The sequence below is a fragment of the Pelmatolapia mariae genome, linkage group LG22 (assembly GCF_036321145.2).
Source record: "Pelmatolapia mariae isolate MD_Pm_ZW linkage group LG22, Pm_UMD_F_2, whole genome shotgun sequence".
NCBI classification, from domain to species: Eukaryota; Metazoa; Chordata; class Actinopteri; order Cichliformes; family Cichlidae; genus Pelmatolapia; species Pelmatolapia mariae.
In genome coordinates, this window is record NC_086245.2 from 20,034,580 (window position 1) to 20,055,903 (window position 21,324).

Here is a 21,324-nt window from a genome sequence, read left to right on the forward strand (position 1 = left end):
ATTTTCTCAAAGCTTTGCCATTTTGTCACATAAATTTCAACATTAAACAAAAAAGCTGACAAAACGCGCTTCATAAACATACTCCAAACTTAACGGCTTCGTAAGCACGGCCATCAGTCAAATTTCCATTCCACCCTCTGGAAATACTGGAAATTGAGTTTTACTGAGGTACGAGGCTCTATTTCCTTCCTAATGTTCCTGGTCCTATAGTAGAGTGACATGACAAACGTCCAGGTAGTGAAGTTGTTTTTTATATCCAGACAGAGAGGCATTACTGTTGCCATGAGCCCTAACAGATCTCCGTCCTCGAGTCGTATGATGATAATGGAGACAAATGGGTCCCTGGCATGAAAGTAAAACCACATGAGGATAGCAACGCACTCCAAGCTTGCACGTGAATACACACTCATAAACCGGAGTATATGAACATAACAAGATTGGGACAACATATGCCTTTATTGTATATGTGTGAGATGGGTGGGGAATTCCACAGTGGTTTGAGCGTCTTTGTATCTGTGTACTCTGATGTGTGTGATTGTCTGCTCGTGGATAACAGAATCTACACAGATCTGTGGTGGTGGGATTGTGGTTTCATGTGTCATCGTCTCTGTTTTGTGTTCTGCTGCTACAGGTTGTCACCCCGTCCAAGTTCAACCCACTGCGGTGGTGACTAAAACAGAACGCCTGATAATACAATTTGAGAGCAACCTTTTTTCCTGTTACGTCAGTATCAGTGAAAGATGCTGATTAATGGCCACGCTATTTACACAAACACTCCCAATCACCAGTGTTGGGAAGGTTACTTTTAAAATATATTTCACTACAGATTACAGAATACATGCCCCAAAATGTAGTTTGTAACGTATTTTGTTAAGTTACTCAATGCAAGGAACGTATTTTGAATACTTTAGATTACTTAATATAATGTCATGCTTTTTACAACTACATGAATGTACTATTGCTGTGTGATTTATTACTATTACTGCAGGCTACTCGCCACCAAGCTAACATTGTTAGCTGGCCTTAGCTGAGGTTAGTTCATAGGCTGCTTTCCAAACTGCACATGATTATTTGCAGCTAGCAGGTTTTTAATGCTATTCAACAAGTATAACAGTCAGCAGTCTATGAACTAACCTCAGCTAAGGCCAGCTAACAATGTTAGCTTGGTGGCGGGTAGCCTTTAGTAATAGTAATAAATAACACAGCAATAGTACATCGAAGATACTGAAGTGGCACATAACCCAGGTAGCTACCACAACTAAAAGATAATAGTTGCAGTAGGCTAGCGAACTTACTTCCAGATGTTTCTTTGGGTTGGAGGTGGAGGCTTTTGACGCTGTCAGATTTTGCCCATCCCTTTTTTTTCTTTAAATGTGAAGTGGTGTCAGAATTTCCAAGTAAGAAATGCATTCCTGCCTGTACACTGCTGCCTCTGTTGTGCTGGCTCCGGGTCCATTGTGTAACTGATGCCACCAAGATTAACATGACGCTTACATTAGAGCCTCTAATTCCGACAATGCGTGGAATTACTAAAATTAGAGAGGGGATAGCCTAACATATGAAACAGTAAAAGACTGCTGTGAAATCCATTTATTTCAACAAAGTAACTGTATTCCAATTATCACCTTTTTAAACGGTAACTGTAACGGAATACAGTTACTCATATTGTGTATTTTAAATACATAACGCCGGTAAATGTATTCTGTTACTCCCCAACACTGCCAATCACTCATATTTCCATACACTATATTAGGGCTGTTTGATATAACGATATATATTGGATGACGATATAAAAACGTCTATCATTTCATTTTACGCTATCATGTGTTTCGTGGTGTCGCAAAATAAACCATTTACGGCAATATTTTTTCATTGTTTTGATGATCACTGTAGTGGCTATATTAATTTCTTGAAGTTCTCTCTTTCTCTGATATTTAATATAACCACACTACGGACGGACAAGCGCCTGCTTTTATGCCTTGTCGTTGGCAACAACGATGGTAAAACCATCGCGTGTCCGCTCATTTATTTTCCACATAAACCTTTCACAATAAAGCTCAAGAGCCTGTTGAGACTTTTCAAAATAAACTGAATAAGTGAAAGAGTATGCAGAGTGTTTATGGATGAGAAGCAAAAAAGAGCCGTCAGGTGCTAAAAAATAAACCTTCGACTCAAATGTTAGAACAGGCTTTTCCCCACAGCACGCCGTGTAATAAATACTCACAAAGAAAACGGCAGCCGTTACAACTTATGTCTAAATGTATCGGTTAAAACACTTGACTCCAGGTACACGACGCCCAGCTGGAAAAACTTCACGCAAGTCGAGCTGCCCGAGATTCACAGAATTTACAGAAAATGTTAAATTTTTGTGATTTATATCGTTATCGGGACGATAGATGTCTTATATCGGGATATGAGATTTTGGTCATATCGCACAGCCCTACGCTATATACCCTTTTTCCCTCTAAAGAAACTGGGAGATCGTGCGGTTTTGCGGGTTGGTTCTGCACAGCTGGTTTAAACATCTAATATATGAATTGCAGTGAGCCTGACTCGCATTATTGTTGAATAAATGACGCTCTTTGGCATGTCCTTGTTCAGCAGTAGGAAGTAAACAGTCAACAAGCCTGTTTCATCATAGTGAAATGAGATGCAATTCCACTCGGCTCCCCTTGTTTTCTAGTAAAGTGGTTGCATTAGGCAGCTAACTTTGTCAATTTGGAGAATTCACATTCTCTCTTCTGATGATTAAATCCACTCTTCTAAACCTCCCTCCCTGACTTTTGCTCATATTCACTTTTCATTGCATTTCTCTCACACAAACACACACTCAGTGTCATGTAAACACACATGTGCAGAGCTTAAATGATCAGTGTTTCCCCCTTGTCCCCTCGAGCGGTCTTTTCATTATTGCTATCAGGGGAGTCATTACAGATTGCTGTTCTCTTTAAGTGCAGATAAAAGGGTCTGTCTCACATGTCGAACCGTTGACCTTTCCTCGGTTAATATACTTCCAGATGAGAAAAGTGCTTCCTTTTTTTTCTTTTTTTCTTTTTTGCCTGTGTGTGTGTGTGTGTACGTGTGTGTGTACGTGTGTGTACGTGTGTGTGTGTGTGTGTGTGTGTGTGTACGTGTGTGTGTGTGTGTCTCTTCATTTATGTGTGTGTGCACCTGAAACCTCCAAATAACCTGGCCCAATGGGATCAGTCACCTAGAGGGAACAGCAGAGTTAATTTAATGGTGCAAGAAGGCAATCTCACGCTCTGCAATTTAAGTTATTTGAAAGGTGAGGCTAATAGCAGAAGCTGCTTTTAATTGTCTAAGGAGAAGTCACTGCCTCTGACCGAGATGTATGGCTATAGCTTGAAGGCTGATAAAGTATTGATTAACCACCTCTCCTATCATCAGTCAGCCTCAAATTGCTTTCATTCAGTCTTTCATTGACCATCAAATAAAAATGGGAACGGACTCATTTTGTCAGTTTGTGAAAACTTGGGTCCTAGTTGTCTGCAGTAACACTGAGTGTTTGGTTTTTATCCGTCAAGGTTTTACAATTTTCCGCCGTCAGATTCCTGAGAGAAGAAGTGACAATAACAAAACTGCTGTTAGTGGATTCTTATCACGACTAACCAGGATATTATTTTTTGTAAAGATCTGTTGTCATGCATTTTTTTTTTCTTTTTGCAAATTACTATTAATTTTTTTTATTTCTGTTATCACTGCAATTTCCCTGAGCTCACTGTTAATATGATCTGCCACCGTGTTCACGCACTGTGTGTGAATGATCCTCCAAGGCCTGCAGAGGCTCTTAGGTGCTTATTATTCCTGTTTAATATCAAGTGATTGTCTGGCCCATTGCCGCCCTGTGTTTACAGTATATTTTTCTGAGTTATGATGATGAGGTAGTGATGAGACGTATCATAAGTATGAGCACACAGGAGGAAATCTCTCTGTCAGTGAAGATGTGATGCCTAATGTGGCGTGATGTTTTGTGTTGTCCAGCCTCACACCCTGCGGATTAAGATGGATGTATAAACACATGGCTGAAGCACAAACAAGGACATATGTATTAAGAAACCTCACAACCGTTTCCTAGGCTCTCATTCTGTAGCTGTACATAAGGAATATTTTACTAAAATAGCACAGATACAGGTTGAATAGCTTTCTCTGTTTTTTTTAAACTGTGCTCGCTAAGAAGTAAGATATAGTGTTGCTATACATGCTGTTAGGACATGCAGACTAAAGAGTGAGACAGGGCAGGCCTCTTACTGTAATCTTGTAGGCATGCACTCTCCTATTTGCCTTGTCATGTACTGCTAGAGATATGACATGATATATCTATATTATCTGCTGCCTGGACAACCGCAGGTAAACACATCACTGTTTGGCAGGCAGCTGTTTGTTTCTTGTTGTTTTCCTCTTTGTGTGTTTGTGGCTGAGCATTGTGATCATTCTGGTCTTGAGCCCATGACATTGACCTGACAGTTTTTCACACTGTGGGGTTTAGAGGTTAAGCTCTGCAAATCCTGGTTACGACAGGAACCCTTTCTACGTTTCCAGGTAAACCACTGCACCATCCTATAGTTTCATGGTAAGGGTGACGTCTTTATATAAAAGTGGAGGTTGCTGTCACTGAAAATATTGCACCAGTCAGTGTTACTATTCCTTTCTGTACTTGATCAGCCGGTCCTTGTCACGATCTTCTTACCTCTGTCCTCCTGGCTTGCTGCATTGTATGGAAAGTAGAAATATCTCAAAGTGAAAAACGAAACCAAGTCTAGGAAACGAAGCAGTCTTTAAGCATTAGTTGGATATAAGTATAATTATCTTTTTGATCATCTATTATCTATAAAGGTTTTCTGACACTCATCCCAGAGCTGTCCAAGTCTTCCTGTTTGTTCTTCTCTCCTTCTCCATCAGCAACATTGCTAACTTTACCTCCGAGGAATCCTTCAGCCTGGCTTGTATGTGTTAATTGCTTTCTTCAAGCGTCTTTGAACTTCTCCCCCCTCGATAATGAGTTCTTTTAAAGAGATGAGGTTTGACATGACAGAACAAAGACAGTGTGAAGGGCACAAGGAACATAGAATACCAAACATTTTCTGTAATTCAGAACAATTTCAAAGTTGCCATGTCACCTTTGCCATCACTTAATGTCTGCACTGTTTGATTAAAAATAGATTTTTTTATTTTAGTTTCTTTGTTAATCTTTTGATTACTTAAATGATAAATTTCACTTTACGCTAAATTGGCAAGCATGCCACTTTTAATTCAGTGCGATATCACTTTTAGTGACTACTTCAACCTCAAGCAGTCGTGTTGAGCGACTGCCAGATCACCTCACTTTGTGGGGTGATTCAGGGTGTGTCTGTAAGGAAGTATCAGTATGTAAGATGCTGTAGCACCTCGTTTGTATGTCTTCCACCCTTCTTCTGTTGCTCTGCCCAATTTCCTGATTTCGTTTTCCTGTCACACCCCTTTCTCTTTTGGTCTTTAGTTCTGCCTTTAGCCTTGTGCCTGTTTTCTTCTCACCACTCTCCACTTACCTTTCAGTTTTCTAACTATTAATCTCAACTTCTCCAGAGAGTTAGGGGCTCTGTATCACCTCATTAATTATGCAGCTTGCTGAAAACCTAGCCAGAGGCCGCAGGTATAGCCTCAGCTGAATAGCTCGGCCCAATCATTTCTTTGGATCTTTCCCTTTTTCTTCTCTACCGTAAAATGAGACGCAATCTTCGGGACTGCATCCATTCTGAAGAACACTAATGGGAATAGCATGTAACCAGCTGAGCCAGATTTGGCAGTCTCTTTCTCTGACATAGAATGGATGAAGATGATGCTATTCTTACCACGTTTTGTCTGACCGTCACATATCTTCAGGGGAAATGTTTTCTGAAGGGAATGCAATGTTGAAAGCACAGCTGTAAAGAGATAGGATCTTGGACATTTTGAAAAGACTTTGTATCAAGAATGGGTTTATATAATTTTAACTTGCAGGATTGAGCTATGTTTGTAATTGTCAGATTTTCATGGGCTAACTATAATGAAATGGAAAAGCAATACATTCCTCTGCCTCTCAAGTAGACTTTTATTCTTTTGATGAGCTCCAGCGCAATTGTCTAAAGCTGCGTCCACACTGGAAGTAATGTGGCGACCGTATAAAGTGAATGAAACACATAAGTAACTATGAGCAAAATACCCGCTGGCGGCACAAAGTGGGAGGGACCCAAGATGAACTTTTCTCAAGTTATAAGTCAGCCAATGAGACTGTACCATACTGTTGATTGACAAATGACCTTGTAGTAAATACATTAATAGGTTACCTAGGCAACAGGAGGCTAGGATGTCTGTGAGCGACCAGCTGTCAGCTTCACAGTGATGCACGACGACTGAACCACTACCAGTGTGGGTACAACTTTAGACTACAGCTGAAGATGGTAGTTCTTGTTCTGTGGGCTCGGTGTAGGAGCCCATGAAATGGATAACCAACTTCTGAATGTTCTGGTTAGAGCAGAACGTCTGTCAACAGGTGCAATGGATAAAAGTGGCCTACAACAACATCCTTTTGTAGAAGCAGCAAAAAGAAATCAAGGACCACCCCAGCAATCTCGCCACAGCAGTCTGATTAGCAGCGCCAAAAACTTTCAGAATAACAGTGAGGCAATTGTCCCGTAGTACATCGATGGCGGCTGGCATTATCTCAGATGCATGAAAAGTAAGTCACCTATACACTCAGGTGGCTATCAATATACCTGGGCAGCCTGCCAGGTAAAGTCCGTGTGCGGCAAACACTCTGACACCTAGCTCTGTTGGTATGAGGAAGATGTTCTCATCTTGTCACCGTTTCTAGATGACTGGAGCCAGCGGGTGACAGCTGGGGCCAGTCAGCCGGGATTCATAGCCCAGTGTGTACATGTGTACTTAAGGACACATACTCCCAGTACCAACACCTATAAATAAGTTAAAGTCACTCTCCTCCTATAATTAAAGTTCTAGTTGTTCTGGGCTTTTCGCTGGACCTGCTATCCGAATGACTGAAAAGAGCTCTTGATATGAAAACTAATATCAAAACGTGAGTGTGGGAGTTAGTGATTTTAGAAAAGAGTGTTTACTGTGGGTGATAACTGTGGGTGGGACGTCTATGGGTTGCAGGTACTGGTTCATATTAATGTCGTTTGATGTTTAAATTCTGCACCGATAGACCTCAAACCACTTGAAGACATAGGTATGTGTCATGTAGTGAAAGCACGTTCCCGAAGACCCTGTGAGAATGTGTTAGGGAGTCTGTGTGTGTCACAACACAGGCCTTTATACAGCCTGAAGTTAGGGGGGGCTGCATTCCTTTAAGGGCTCAAGTTTCGAGCTCCCACAATGTGTGTGTGGTGTCTGAAATTGTGCCTCCATGTTCTTTAAAGGGCATCACGACTGAGGTCAAAGTTTCAAAGGGCGAAACCTTGATTCTGGCTGGTATGCATGTGTTTGTCTGCCCCCCCCCCCCCCCCCCCCCCCCCCCTTCATTCATCGGTGAATCATCCAGCTCAGCGTATAACGTTCTGTGTTGTGGCTTCTGATGTTTGGTCTGACACACTTCATTGCTTTATTAATGCAGTCCTTCACTTTCTAAAGTCCCTTTCTTCTCACATGTCAAACCTTTAAGACCACATTCTTAGGAATTTATCTCCATCTGGGCGAGAATGTCTCTTGCTCTGGGGCTAGTTTGTAGCTGCGTTGGCTTTTGTCTACACCTGACAGCTCACATTTCTAAATGCTTCCTTTCGTTTTGTAAGAAGTTGACCCAACCCCCCCCGCAAAAAAAAAGCAGTAGCCCAGAATTCCCGGAGGTAGCTTGTGGAAATCATTTTGGTGGTTTTCATCAAATTTGACCTTCAATAGGCAGCTGAGAAATGAAGCACATTTTTCTTTGTCACTTTGCTTTTTCATTCACCAAAAAACAAGCCGTGATTAGTTTCAGAACAGACCAGTGTTTCTGACAGGTGCATTTGGTCAGCTTCCGCTGCTCCTGCAGAACATGCTGTTGCTGAGTGAGGCTGTCACACAGCCTGGTTAGGCCGCTTTCACACACTTTTCACTGCACACTACTACTTGTATTAGTTGTCCATTACTTGTAATTACCAATTACGATGACTGATGGAATGTTTTCCGGGCCAAGTTGGCAAGCAGTTCGGATTTTCCTGTTGAGGATTTTATACAATTACCCAGTCATTAAACATGGCTCAGCATGAGGACAACCTGAGGGGGGTGACTTTCATGTGTTTTGGTTGTATTGTTCATAACTTCGGGTTTCGTAGGGGGGCAGTCGTCGTCATGCAACACCGCATTCAAGAAAATCACCCAAAGACAAATATTGGCTGCAATGTTCCAGGCTAAAAAATAAGTCAACACTTCTAAGCAAACTCTCCTGTCTTTGTTTTACTCGCAGGATGTTGGTTTGCGAGCTTGTGATGATGTGAGAATATAAGCTTTAATACCCCTGATTGTTTTGGGTTATACTCGTGGTTTCATCGAAATAGATGTTGCTTGATGATGGATCTGGAGATGTATTTCTAGCAGGTTGCTTACAGTTATTGTTCCAACTTTTATTTTCCTTGTACACAAGATACTCATCAATCTTTAGTGGTGGCTCAGGAGGTCTTGATTGAGATAATTAAAGGGCAGAATGAGGACTACGATAAAAGACTCATCAGGACCTGGAGTTTGCCTTTTTCATGTGCTTTCAAATGTTTCAACAACACAGATAAATCTTAGAGGGAAGTCAGATGCAAGGACAAAGCAGATACAGTGCTTAGGGCCACGTTGTGTTTGGTTTTTCTTTTTCTTTTTTTTATGGGTTCAGAGGTTTCAAAGAAAAAGATTTGCCACAGTCCATTTGAATTTCTACACCCCATGTTTCTTTTGAAGGTGTATGTAGGGTGAAATTGACTAAAATATTTAACTTCTAGGAAGAAAATTGTTTCCATGTTTGACTTTGTGCCACTTCTCTGCTGTTATACCCGCTACAGAATACCAGACAGCTTTTAGACTGCAGGTTTAAGTTATTCATCAGTTGGGAATTTTGGTCTGTTTATGCACACCAACAACGGACCATGTCTGCAAATGAAGACATCCACTAAAATGGTTTATTTTCTTTACTCCTTCTTGATATGCAACGACTTGCCCAAAATGAATGTTACGAAACAAAACAAGAATTAGTGTCTAAGCAAAGGCTTCTGAGCAACACCGTCTGGAATTTCTAACCTGCTTCTGGATGTGACAAGAGATTGAAGACTTCACATTTAGATGTCATGAGTGATGTCTCGATGGTTTTTTTTTTCTTCATTGTTTTGCCGTCTTTGTGACATTGACTTGCCAGATTAAATAACTGTTGTACTCTGGTGAGGCTTTCTCGGGGTGGGGTAGGGAGGGGGTTTGGGCCATGGGGTGGACGTCACTATGAAACTCCTCGGTCTTCAATGGAACAAAGAGCTCAGTGTAGCCTGGAGAAATCTCTAGCTGCATATGGTGTACGTTTCCAAATGGGTGGGATCTCATCTGCATTGCCTCGCTGCCTGAGCCAGAGATGTCTTTGATATTGCATCTTGGATGTTTTGCAAAAACGTGCTTAGATCAAAGATATCTGTGCTGCCAGGCTGGCTGTCTTGGTTTTACTTTGATAACAGCTTGATCCATGTAAAAACAGTTAGATCCAAGTAATTAGCGTCATTGTCCGCTATTCTTTCTGTCTGTTTTGAGTTCGTTAGAAGCTGACATGGCATGGTTCATGCTCTGAGACTAGGATATGCCTCCTAGAAGTTTTCAGTACATGAGGTTTTTGGGCATCTTTTTGATGTAAGCGGGAAAATATAAGCTTTTTTTTTCTTTTTTTTAATTCATCCAAAATATATTTGTTATACTATTTGTAAGTGGTAGTCTGTTACAGGTGTGCCAGCATTATTATGATGCTGGGAAAAAAATACTTTAGCACCATTCAGGCGGAGCCACTCTTATAAAATATGAAAGGAGATATGTTTTGATTTCATTATTTAATATTCTTTTGAAAGAAGAACTTCATCTGCATTGTGTTTTGCTCAATAATAAAAGTGTCTCTCTCTCAGCTACAAACTCTCAGATGGTTTTAGCAAATTACTTTTTGTACACTTTATGAATACTGCTTTTCAGTAGGTGACTTTTTTTTTGACTCCCTCAAAACATTTTTCACACTTCACTTGCAAAAACCTGAATCCACTCTGCATCATGTAGGACAGAAAATAGTCTCAGAAATACTGTACAGATGTTACTGAATAATTTATCATATTCACATGTAAGCAGCATTCAGTATGAGATTCAATCTTGAAACTGAGGGTAGGTGATAAAACTGCCTCCTGTTATTCCAAAAAAAGCAAATCCGAAGCTTCAGCTTGGCATAAAAACTCAGAACAAAGAAAAATGGCTACATTTACACTGTTTTTATTATTATTCTTTGAATCCTAATTTATGTCTATATGCAATGTGTCTTTGATACAGCAGTTGCAACACATAGCACACACTCAGATGCACGAAAAAAACAAAACAAAACACTGCTCTTAGTAAAAATAATGAGCTAAATGTTAACCAGCGTCGCTACCCGTAAAGAGAGCTGATGTCCTAATTGCAAGTCTGTGGCACATATGATGCTGTGAATTTGTCCAAATGAAGCTGTAAGGAACTTTAATCTAAAATTACAATTTTGTAAAGTCAGCAGTCTCACGAATCCCAAGCCTAGAATAGCTGCAGATGTGCGAGTGATGCTAACGATTTCCCAGACTTTATGCTAACTAACTGGTGGCTATAACTTTGGTGCTCTTAATTTTGATATGAAAATATTAAAACTCCTAGTTCTTTTATCTATACAAACAGTTGATTTTCTTCTACTTATCCAGTTTAGGGTCAGCCCGTGACCACACCCTACATATGTTGGCAGGCTGTTGCAGAAAGACACCTAGCAGTCTTTGGACTGTGGGAGGAAGCCAGAGTACCTGGAGTGAACCCATGCAAACACAGGGAGAATGTGCAAATCGAACTCTGCAGTAAATTCTAATGGCTCCACGTGCACAGCAGTAGAGCCAGCACAAGGGGTCTTTTCATAACGTGTAGCTTTTTAAAATCATTATAAAGGGTTTCACTCTTCAGTGAGGCTGTGTGATTAGGGGGCAGGGATAGCTCAGTAGGTAGAGTGGTGGCTTCATGATGGGAAGGTTGGGGGTTTGATTCCCCTGAACAGCTACCCTGAGGTACCCCTGAGCAAGGTACCGTCCCTACACACTGCTCCCCAGGCGCCCACTGAGTGAACAGGTTAAATGCAGGGAGGAATTTCCCCCCCGGGAATGAATAAAGTATACATTATTATTATTATTATTATTATTATTATTATTATTAATAGCTGACAATAAATTAGCAGTTTAAAAAAAATTACTATTGTTGTGCTGCGACTGTAAAGGGTTTCAAAGCAAAACAAGGTCATGAACCACAACAGCACTTTGTGTCATGGTCTAGTGCTCTACAAACAGAAGGGATCGATTCCCTCCTCTGCTCTCCTTCCCATCTTGGTTAACCTTGGATTGTGGTTAACAGAGCAAAAATTGATCCGCAGCTATGGTTTGTTTGTCTACCCCCCAGCAAGGACTACTGAATCAGAGGTCACTCTCCACACACTGCCTCATACATTCTGTTCTCTGACTTGCTCTTAATGGAAAAAGAGCAATATCTCTCAGAAAGTTTTCAGATAATGTAGAGTTTTTGGCTTGTTTTCTCCGTGCCTCCTCTCGGTCATATTTTTTGTGTTCCTCCCTTAGTTCTCTACCCTTTTCCTTATTTACTGTATATCCTCTTCATTCTCCTTTCTATCTCTTAATCACAGCTGTCCATCTGTTTCTCTCCCAGGTTTATCATTCTCTCTTATCAGCTGCTGGTTCCTCTAGACTTCCTGCACCTCATATCAGCCGTACTGATTACACTGTAGCAGCGCTTTGCTTTCAATAGACTATGTGTTACTGTCAGTGCATGCACAAACAAACCAGAGCGGTGGGGTGGGGTTTCATTTCTCTCATAGCTATGTTTTCTACTTAGTTAAGTAGTTCATCTACTCAAATGTCAAGGAAGCCTTCCAGGCACGTTAGCACTAAGCAGCTTAATAAAGGTGTAAAATGGTCATTGTTAATAAAAGATGGCTGCGTTTAATAACCTTTGATTTGATTTGGTTTGTCAAAAAAAAATTGTCAAGTCACAGACTGCCTGAACCTCAGAGTGACTCTGGAGAGCTCTGTGCTCAGCCCACTCAATGGGACCCACTTAAGACTTGATAGATTTCCCATTATTTTTAGACGGCAGTGATGGAGTACCAGGTAGCACACACCCATTTCTGCTTTCCTCTGAGCTTCTTGCTTCCTGTGTGGAAGCACTGCCCAACAATGGCACACAAACACTAAGCCAGTCTGCTGCAAAGCCCCAGAGATAAATGCTTCTTCATGTGAAACAATCACAAAAATGTAATCTGGAAACCCCGGGCCATGCTTCCATCCCTCTATTTGGAAATCTGTCTCTGAGAGGTTTCAGAGCAGCTTTGAACACTTGAACCGTGGCAGAACACGGAGGATCGATGCCAAGCAATAATTCCAGGCAATAAGTGGGATTATATTTGTCGTTTATTTGACAGTGAATGGTCCCTTGGAAAATATGAGCTCAGTTTATTGGTTTGTCTACTGTGTGCCAGCCATGCAATCTATTCGGCTGCTCTGCTTTACTTTGCATACGCGTGGCCAGACAGATCTGATCAACTGTCACACTGATACAATGTGGACCCACTTGCTCTTGGTAATCATACCAGCTGCAAAATAAGACTAGAATCCAAAGATGTTTAATTCTAACATTTCATTTTTGCTTTGTTTAATTTTGGGAACATGGTAGAATAATATCAAAGGGTGTGAAGAGTGTTGTGGTATGTGGTAGAAGGGACAGATGTGTTCAAGGTGGGGGTGGTATGACATCAGGGATCGGCTCTGAGACGCTTCTTGTTTGAAATGGTGATGGACAGGCTGACACATGAGGTCAGGCAGGAGTCTCATTGGACTATGATGTTTGCACACGGCATAGTGATCTGTAGTGAGGGTAGGGAGCTGGTAAAAGACAACCTGGAGTGCTGGAGGTATGCTCTGGAGAGAAGAGAAATGAAAGTCAGTGAAAGCAGGACAGAATGTGCGTGTGCGTGTGTGTGTGTGTGTGTGTGTGCGTGTGTGTGTGTGTGTGTGAAAAAAGGCAGGCAGATAAAATTAAAAAAAGATGAATATGCAAAGAGCAGAGGTATTGAAGGTGACTGAGTTTAAATACCTGGGGTCAACCATCCAAAGCAACAGACAGTAGGTGGAGATGAGCGTCAGGGGGGATTTTTGACAGAAGGATAGCAGCAGGAGTGAAAGGGATGATTTACTAGACTGTAGTGAGACTGTTATGATGCGTGGTTTTAGGGAAGGATTTAGAAGGATTTTATCGGGAGTGACCAGAATGAACAGTACATCAGATAGACAGCTCAGGTTGAGAGGTTTGGAGTTAAAGCTAGAGAGGCAAGGCTGAGATGGTCTGGACATATGGAGAGGAAGGATGGTGAAGATGGACCTGCCAGGCAGGAGGAAAAGAGGAAAACCTCAGAGATGATTTGTGGATGTAGTGAAGGAGGACTTGCACAGGGTTGGCGTGACAGAGGAGGAGGGAGAGCGAGATGGAGGTAGGTGATCCGCCGCGGAGACCCCTAAAGGGAACAGTTGAAAAAAGATGATTTATGGAACATCTAATAAATGTAGTTTTGGGGGTTGTTTTTGAGGCCGAGCCAAAAAAAAAGTTTTAAAGAAATCTGTGTAGTCAGCATTAAAAATGTTTTTGATTGATTCACCCCCTTGTTTAATTGCTTCAAGTTCTTTGTCCAGTAAAACATATTTGCATTTTTTTTTATTGTATTCAAAGGGCTCCCTGCAGAGTCAGCTAATCTAGCCAAGGCTGAGTTCCTTTCACACACAAAAACTGATGATGCGCAATTGCATGCTGCAGCAGCGCTTGCTGTTGTGCAGCAAGTGCAAAAACTATAAGGAGAGGGGGAAAAGTCCACTGTCTGACATGTTCCTGTGAGTCATACAAGGCAACAGTTCAGTTGACTTGTCAAGTGCTGCATGCCGCCTCAACTTTAATAGGAAAGCCATGGTAACCTGAAATAATCTGAGTCAAAAACAACTTTAGTTTATAAAACACAATGTGTCAGAATACTGATTCAATTTCTAATGTATTCGTACCCCTTTGCTGTTCACATATGTTTTGCAAATACGGTAAAGGGAAATTTTTTAATTGAGTTATTAAATGTCCTGTAAAGTACCATGTTTCCTCTTACATATTAAAGCCATCAGGCCTCATGGATATAAAAGCTGTTCGACTTTGGTGTTTTATTAGTTTGCTTTACATCGAGCCTACCGACACAGCTAAGACGACGCTGGAGAAAGTGTAGGTACAAGTCTGTCAATGTCCCTGAGTGCCCCAACGAGAGACTCGACGTCAGCACGAAAAAAATATTTCTGCAGAGATTGACAAATTTTATCACTGCTAAAAGTGCTTCTGTTAAGTAGCGAGTAAAATGTATGCATACATTGCCAATAGGATATTTCAGTTCTCCTTTTTAATGCATTTGCAAACAGTTGCTGTGTCATTATGTAGAAGGGATGAAAAGAAGAATAAATACTTTTGATAACTGATTGGAAGTGTGTGTATGTATATATGTGTGTATGTATATGTGTATATGTATGTATATATTAGGGGTGCAACGATACTCGTATCGATATTGAACCGTTCGATACAGTGCTTTCGGTTCGGTACGCATGTGTATCGAACAATACAAAATTTTTAATTTATTTTATCAACTTTTCTTCTGACGATGCTGTCTGTGTTGAGAGCTCAGTGGATCTGCGTTCGACTACTCCGCCTAGGCTGCACTGTCGAGCGCAGATCCACTGAGCGCAGCGCAAGCTAGCAAGACAGAAGCTTAGCTCGTTGCAACATGGCAAATTGAACCTCCCCCACCCTCATTCAGATCTGGCCTTTGGAACTGTTTTGGTCTTCATGTGAAGTATGACCCTGAAGGTAAGCGCGTCATGGACAAAAGTAAAACAGTATGTCGGATGTGCCACGCAATGCTCAATTACATGGGTGGGAACTAGTGCGTTAGCGCAGTTTGCTCGTTAACGTGTTGACGCTGTCCAGCCCCACGCACGGGGCGATCCGCGGTAGCTCGTTAACGGAGATTTGCCGTGTTGTGGCATTAATGTCATTTCAGATTAACGCTGACAGCACTAGTGGGAACACAACGAATATGACTGCACATTTACTCCGACATCATCCTAGTGCAAAGACAAGTGGAAGCAGACAAAAACAACAAGCACGCATGCTACAAACTTTACCCGAGTCATTTAGACAGCCGTTAGCACATGATTCTCCTTATGGGGACCTGATATGTTTAATATGCTGCTGAGAGTATACCCCAGAAGAAGCGTATAGTATAGCTTTTATTTTGGAAAGAGCCATTTCTCTGTAATAAACTCTCTTTTCCAAAGATGAGGGATTTCTCCATGAGATATTTATGTTTTTATTACTTTGTCGTTTCAGCAACATTAAATTTAAAAAACTGTACTTTTGAGTTAAAATATATATTTATAATTTTAATAAATGACAAATTAAAAAAGCATGAACATTTTTTGTATCGAAAAAATATCGAACCGTGACACCAAAGTATCGAACCGAACCGAACCGTGAATTTTGTGTATCGTTGCACCCCTAGTATATATATATATATATATATATATATATATATATATATATATATATATATATATATATATATACACACTATAATGCAGAACAACCATCATGTTAATCTTTATGAATGCCTATCCTAGAAAAGAAATGCAATTTTGGTACATTTTGAAATGTAACATAGCAACCTAACATATGAATGCACCAGTCAGGAAGAGAAGGTTAGGAAACGAGATGAGCCGCCACCTCGGGGCGTTCTGTATGGGGTGCTAACCCCCGCAGCACACGTATTCCTAGGCTACATCCCCCAGGTACACTGGGGGAGGAGGTGGGGGAGGAGGTGAACAGTTGAGACAGCCGGAGTGAGTTTGACCCAACAGTTACACTATGTTCAGATCACCTCTCTGCTCTCCTTGGTTGACCCCACTCGCTGACTTTCTCTTTGTCTCTCTCCGTTTCTCTCTCCCTCCCTCTCTCTCCGTCTCCCTCCCACCGACTATCCACCGAATTACGTGAGCAAGAGGAATGAAAAGATGTATTGTGTTCTTTTGAATGCGAGCTGCGTGTGTTTGTGTTCGAGTAGCTGCCATTCTCTACCGCTATGCAGCTATGCAGACATTGCGGCCTTAGCATGCTACAGTGGTCAGAGGAGAAAGGGATGTGTTTTAAGCACCATTGTATTTACCGCCCTTTTCCTCATGTCATAAGTCCAGTGTTGCTTGCAGCGCACACAGAGGCTCCATTTCAACAGTCACACTTGTACACAAGTTATTTTACTCACTGAATCATGTGGAGAGTGGAAGTTAGCCCAGTGAAATTGCAACGTACACTCTGGTTGCTGTATAGGTTTTGCATCAAAGTCCAAGTTGGCAAAACTGCGTCCACTAAAACTACCATTTAGACAGCAATGTCGCTTTTTTTTCCTTCTTCTGTGCACTCTTGAAATGGAGCCATCTGACTACAGTGACGATGAAGACACACCAGTCTTTAATTATCAAAAAAAGGGTAAGAATTGAGAGATTTGAGAAGGTTAGATTTATTAGTTACAGCTGCTTTCTCTTTTAATGTGCAGACAATAATTTTTTTTTCTGGAAATCTGAACGGCGTGCAATGAGAAAAGGATTCAATGAACTGTTTATATTCATTTTGCAGTGATGGAAATTTATAGATGACATGAAAACTGCACTCTAATTCAACTCCAGACCATTTTCGTGATTTTTTTTTTTTTTTTTTTTTTTTTTAAAGATTTGTAGCAAGAATATATCATATATTAGCACTTTTTTTTTTCCCTGACAAAAAAACCATAAAATAAGAGAGCCTGTGACAAACGCACTTTGCCATTCAGTCACTAAGCAGACACGATACTCTATTGTCCTTCTTGAGCAGCTGCTTAAACGCAGTGGGATGCAGCTAGTTTTTATTCATCAGCGATAACCTTTCTTGCTGATGTTTGCTGTGGATTCAATCTGTCTGTCCACATATTCAAATGTCACCTCTCATTGCTAAGCGAGAGCTTGAAGGCCAAAGAGTGCCCTTTTCTCATACAACTCAGATGGGGTACAGTCTGATGAAAATCCAACCTCATTCAACTGCTACACTGTATTCTGTTCAGGTTGTCTTTACTGTCAAAGAGCCCTTCTTTCTGTTTGCCTGCCTCTGCATCTGCAAGCCTCATTACGCCCCCACTTCTCCCTGTCTACCTCCATCAGTGTCCCCGCACGCTTGTCTGTCTCATCAGCTTCATCTCTGTTGGCATACATGAGCGAGTGGGCTACGGTTCATGCCATGTTCTCGTCTTCTGACTCGTGACCTTCGTCACTCGCGTCTAGACTTTAATCAAACAAAGGAAAGTAACACAGTGAGTTACAAATTTAACAACTTCGACTGACAAACAAGAAAACATGACTGTGTAAAACAAAAAAAACCCCCCAACTTATTATAGCTTGCTTGAGCAATAATAACAGAATTATATAAAAATACACTGAGGGAGCCCTGGTATTCACCACAACAGGGAATGCTCAATTCAAAGCCAGTTTGACAGGTTGTCAGCTTAGTTCAGTATAAACACTGGAAGCAAGGGAACCAGCTACATTGGCTTTGTCCGAAAATAACAAAAATCTAGATACTGGAACCTTTTGAGGACAATTTGTGGAGGTGAGAATCGGTTCTTTTGCTAGAACCAGCAACTTCCCTTCGGCCTTTCCTGGTTTCTTGCCAACATAACAGTACAAGTACAAAGGTTCAGGAAGATGCAGTTATTTTACAAAATTTTGAACTGTTCCGTCAAAATGACCCGAGGCGCCAGGTGTAAAAAATCTTGATAAATGCTATGGGCAGCAATCCAATACCAACATTTACTGACTCTATAAAATTGTACTGTAATTATTATATCTTTAATGTGAAATTTTATGGCTTACATTTGTCATTCGTGAGGGGATTGAAATTTTACCAGATGTTTTGGTATTAGTAATAGTAATAGGATTCTGTTTGGCTCACTTCAGAGGCCGGTTTTAACACATTCTGTTTCAGAAAATCTCATCTTTTCCCGTTGTTGTAATCGTGTCCCTCTGTGAGCTCAGTGCCATCTGGGAATCCCTGTGCTCCCACATCGATGGAGTGTAGGGATCCCTCTAGAGACACAGTCACGCTCACAGTCTTGTGCTTTCGGCCCGTGACGTACATTTTGTGACAAGGGAGGCATCAGCGGGCATAAACTGAGGTTCTGGTCTGAAGGCTGCCGTCTCGGGCTTCAGGAGCTTTTAATGGAGCCACCAAATCGAAGTGATCTGAAGTTGGTCTCTGAAAAAGATTTCCAAGGTCATAAACCTGTAGCTTTCTGCGTGACCTCTGCAAGTTCATTACAACAAGCACAGCTGTGTGTGCTGATAAGACCTACTTTTTCTGTCACTTTGTTCTCCTCTGTTTCTATGACTGATCTTCCCCTACGCACTTACATGTTATAAAGAGCAATAATACATATCTTTAAGTGACAGGTATATAGTATGCATATTATCTCTACAAAATAACCATTGACGGAGAGACAGATGGATATTCCAGCCTCGATTCGAGGGCTTATTAACTTCTTTAAGCTGCAGTGTTCTTTCTCGCTTTTGTTACTTTTCCTTACAGTACAAGTGGTTTGGGCATGGTGCCAAAATAAGGCTTTAAAAAGAGCATAAAGATTAAAATTTACACTCCTCAGGGTGTTATATAGCACAGACAGACTTGTGGTACAGTAGGTGTGATGGTTCCTGCAGGTGTGTGTGTGAGTGTGCTAAATGAAAATAGCTCTGCATATGCGGTCTAATTCCCAAAGAATGCATGAATAGTCAAGACTACATATGGATGTGGTTTAGCTCGGCTTTAATGCTAAATTGAACTGCAGCCTTGTGGTTGTAATTTAACAAGGTCCACCACAAAAAACTTCTGGTGCGAAAGGTGAATTTTGCTGCCATTAGCTGACTCTGTAGCGCTTACTATTGTATTTGTAGGCAGCTGTAAGGGATTAAATTTAGTGTTTTTATATCTTTGTTAGATGTGGGCATGACGCATTAATGCAGAATATTCCTGTTAACTGGCCACTGGCCATTGTTTTACAGTGTTTGTTTAGTAATGACCGGTGCTGTCCTGAACACTGTCCATATCCATATGGGCCAATTTCCCAGTCAGTGTGTGTGTGCTTAGTTTAATCACTTGTACATTGAAATCACAAGGGATGAATGTGCATATGCTGTCTAAGTAATGTGTTAATGCAGTGTAAGAGTAGGATGGTGCAGTTATGCACATGTACAGTGTACCCTTAAGGATGCAGCTTAAGCACTGCAAGCTGTTACTGTACTGTATGTACTGCAGCAGTGCAGCTCTAGGGACAGACTAAAATCACTTGCTGCACACAGAAGGAGTGTAAAGAAGAGAGGGATGGAGGTAGAAGGGGAGACGGAAGACTTCTAAAGTCACAAAGGAAGGAAGTGTGAAAGAGAGGATGACTGTAGGTATTCATTGAGGAAGAAATAAAGACGAGGTAAAGAGCGATGTAGATGTGACATGTCCTCGACTTTATTCTTTTCTTCCCTTCACCTCTCCTCATCTATCTGCGTTCGCGCTACTTCCAACTCCCTTGTCTCTCTTTTCATCTCTTCATATATTAGAGTCTGGCAGTCGACCAGCACAGCATCGAACTCCTGTCTGCTTGCGGCCAATTTGGAAGGAATTGCTCACCCATTAAAGCGCATGTTCACTGCGACTTTCATCCCTTTCCTCTTATGTGTTTTTCTTCCTTCTCTTCCTCTCTCTCTCGCTGTCCTGGGTGAACAACCAGCCCGTCTCTCCTTGCATCAATAAAGACCGAACTGAAACTTGGATTTTTCAAGGGTACCACTGTTCATATTCAAAGACGGGGGAAGCGGGGGGGAGAAAAAACTAGTGGAAAACACAAACACTTATGGCGTCCTTTTGGGTGCAGTACTCCTCGCAACAATGATTCCTTTGTGCTGTAATAGGCTGAAATGAGACCTGGAAGTGTTCTTTTTCCCATTTCACAGTGATCCATAGGCTGTAGAGTCTATTTAATGAGAGATACAATCTTAGGCGCACACAAACAGACAGCTGCCAAAGTTTTAACAGATGGAACGTATTTTTTTCTTTACATATCAACAAGGACAAACACAAAAAGACATTCAGATTAAAGGGAAAAAGCACAACAAAACTCATTTTCATCCATTCAGCAGGTAAATATGACCAAGATGTCAAAACTCTCTTTTTAGTTCTTTCCACCTCATCCGCTTCTCTTTTCACGAGCTGTCACCTCGTTCTTTTGTGCCCATAAAGGAAAAAAAAACAGGCAGCAGTCCTCCAGCAAATCAAATACCTGTATCTGCAAATATGCATGCAAATGCTTACGGGGAAAAAAAGGGGAAAAGAGCTCTGCTGTCACCACACATGGATGGGTATTTTTTTTCCCCCACATAGTTCCATTAGCTGGATTTGTAGCTATTTCTGTCTAAACTCTAGAAAAAAGTCTCTTTGCTTCAGATAAATTCCCTTTATCGGGAGGGAAAGTGAAGCTTAGAAGCACAGATATAAATTAGATGAATAAGGAGACCAACGCAACACTTGCCGAGCAAGCAATTATTGTAATAAATGTCAACAATGTGTGTTTAATAGGGCCCCATCAGGGCTGTAGGATCAGCTTGTTCACACTCACGTTTATCTTGCTGCCTTTGCTTTTATTAAATGACAAGATTGATGCAAATTTGCCATCGGAGAAGAGGCTCTGAATTGATCTGTTTTGAGTAAATTCGATTTCTCCTCCACAGCAACACCCATTTATCTAGATGTTCATACATCTAAATGAGAACAGAAAAAAAAAACAGGCAGAGAAAAAGAAAAGAATGACTCAGATAATGCCAAACTTTCACCTAGTACTGCCATTCAGTCAGTATCCACGGGAAGCAGCCACAAATGTTCCCAGCTTTTGTTACCCTCTGATTTATAGTCAGTCACTGT

At 41.2% G+C, this 21,324-nt stretch overlaps 1 protein-coding gene across 2 annotated transcripts in view; it reads left to right on the plus strand.

Annotated features, from left to right (window-relative positions):
• ctnnal1 (catenin (cadherin-associated protein), alpha-like 1) overlaps positions 1–21,324 on the plus strand; it is a 56,264-nt gene that overhangs the window by 4,618 nt on the left and 30,322 nt on the right. The window contains exon 1 of one of the 2 annotated variants that reach the window (XM_065470987.1): positions 13,607–13,753. The exons of the other annotated variant lie outside the window; for it this stretch is intronic. Coding sequence (XP_065327059.1) covers positions 13,748–13,753 — 6 coding nt within the window. The 5' untranslated portion in view covers positions 13,607–13,747. Of the gene's footprint in view, positions 1–13,606; positions 13,754–21,324 lie in introns of those variants that run through there. 2 annotated transcript variants of the gene reach the window in all.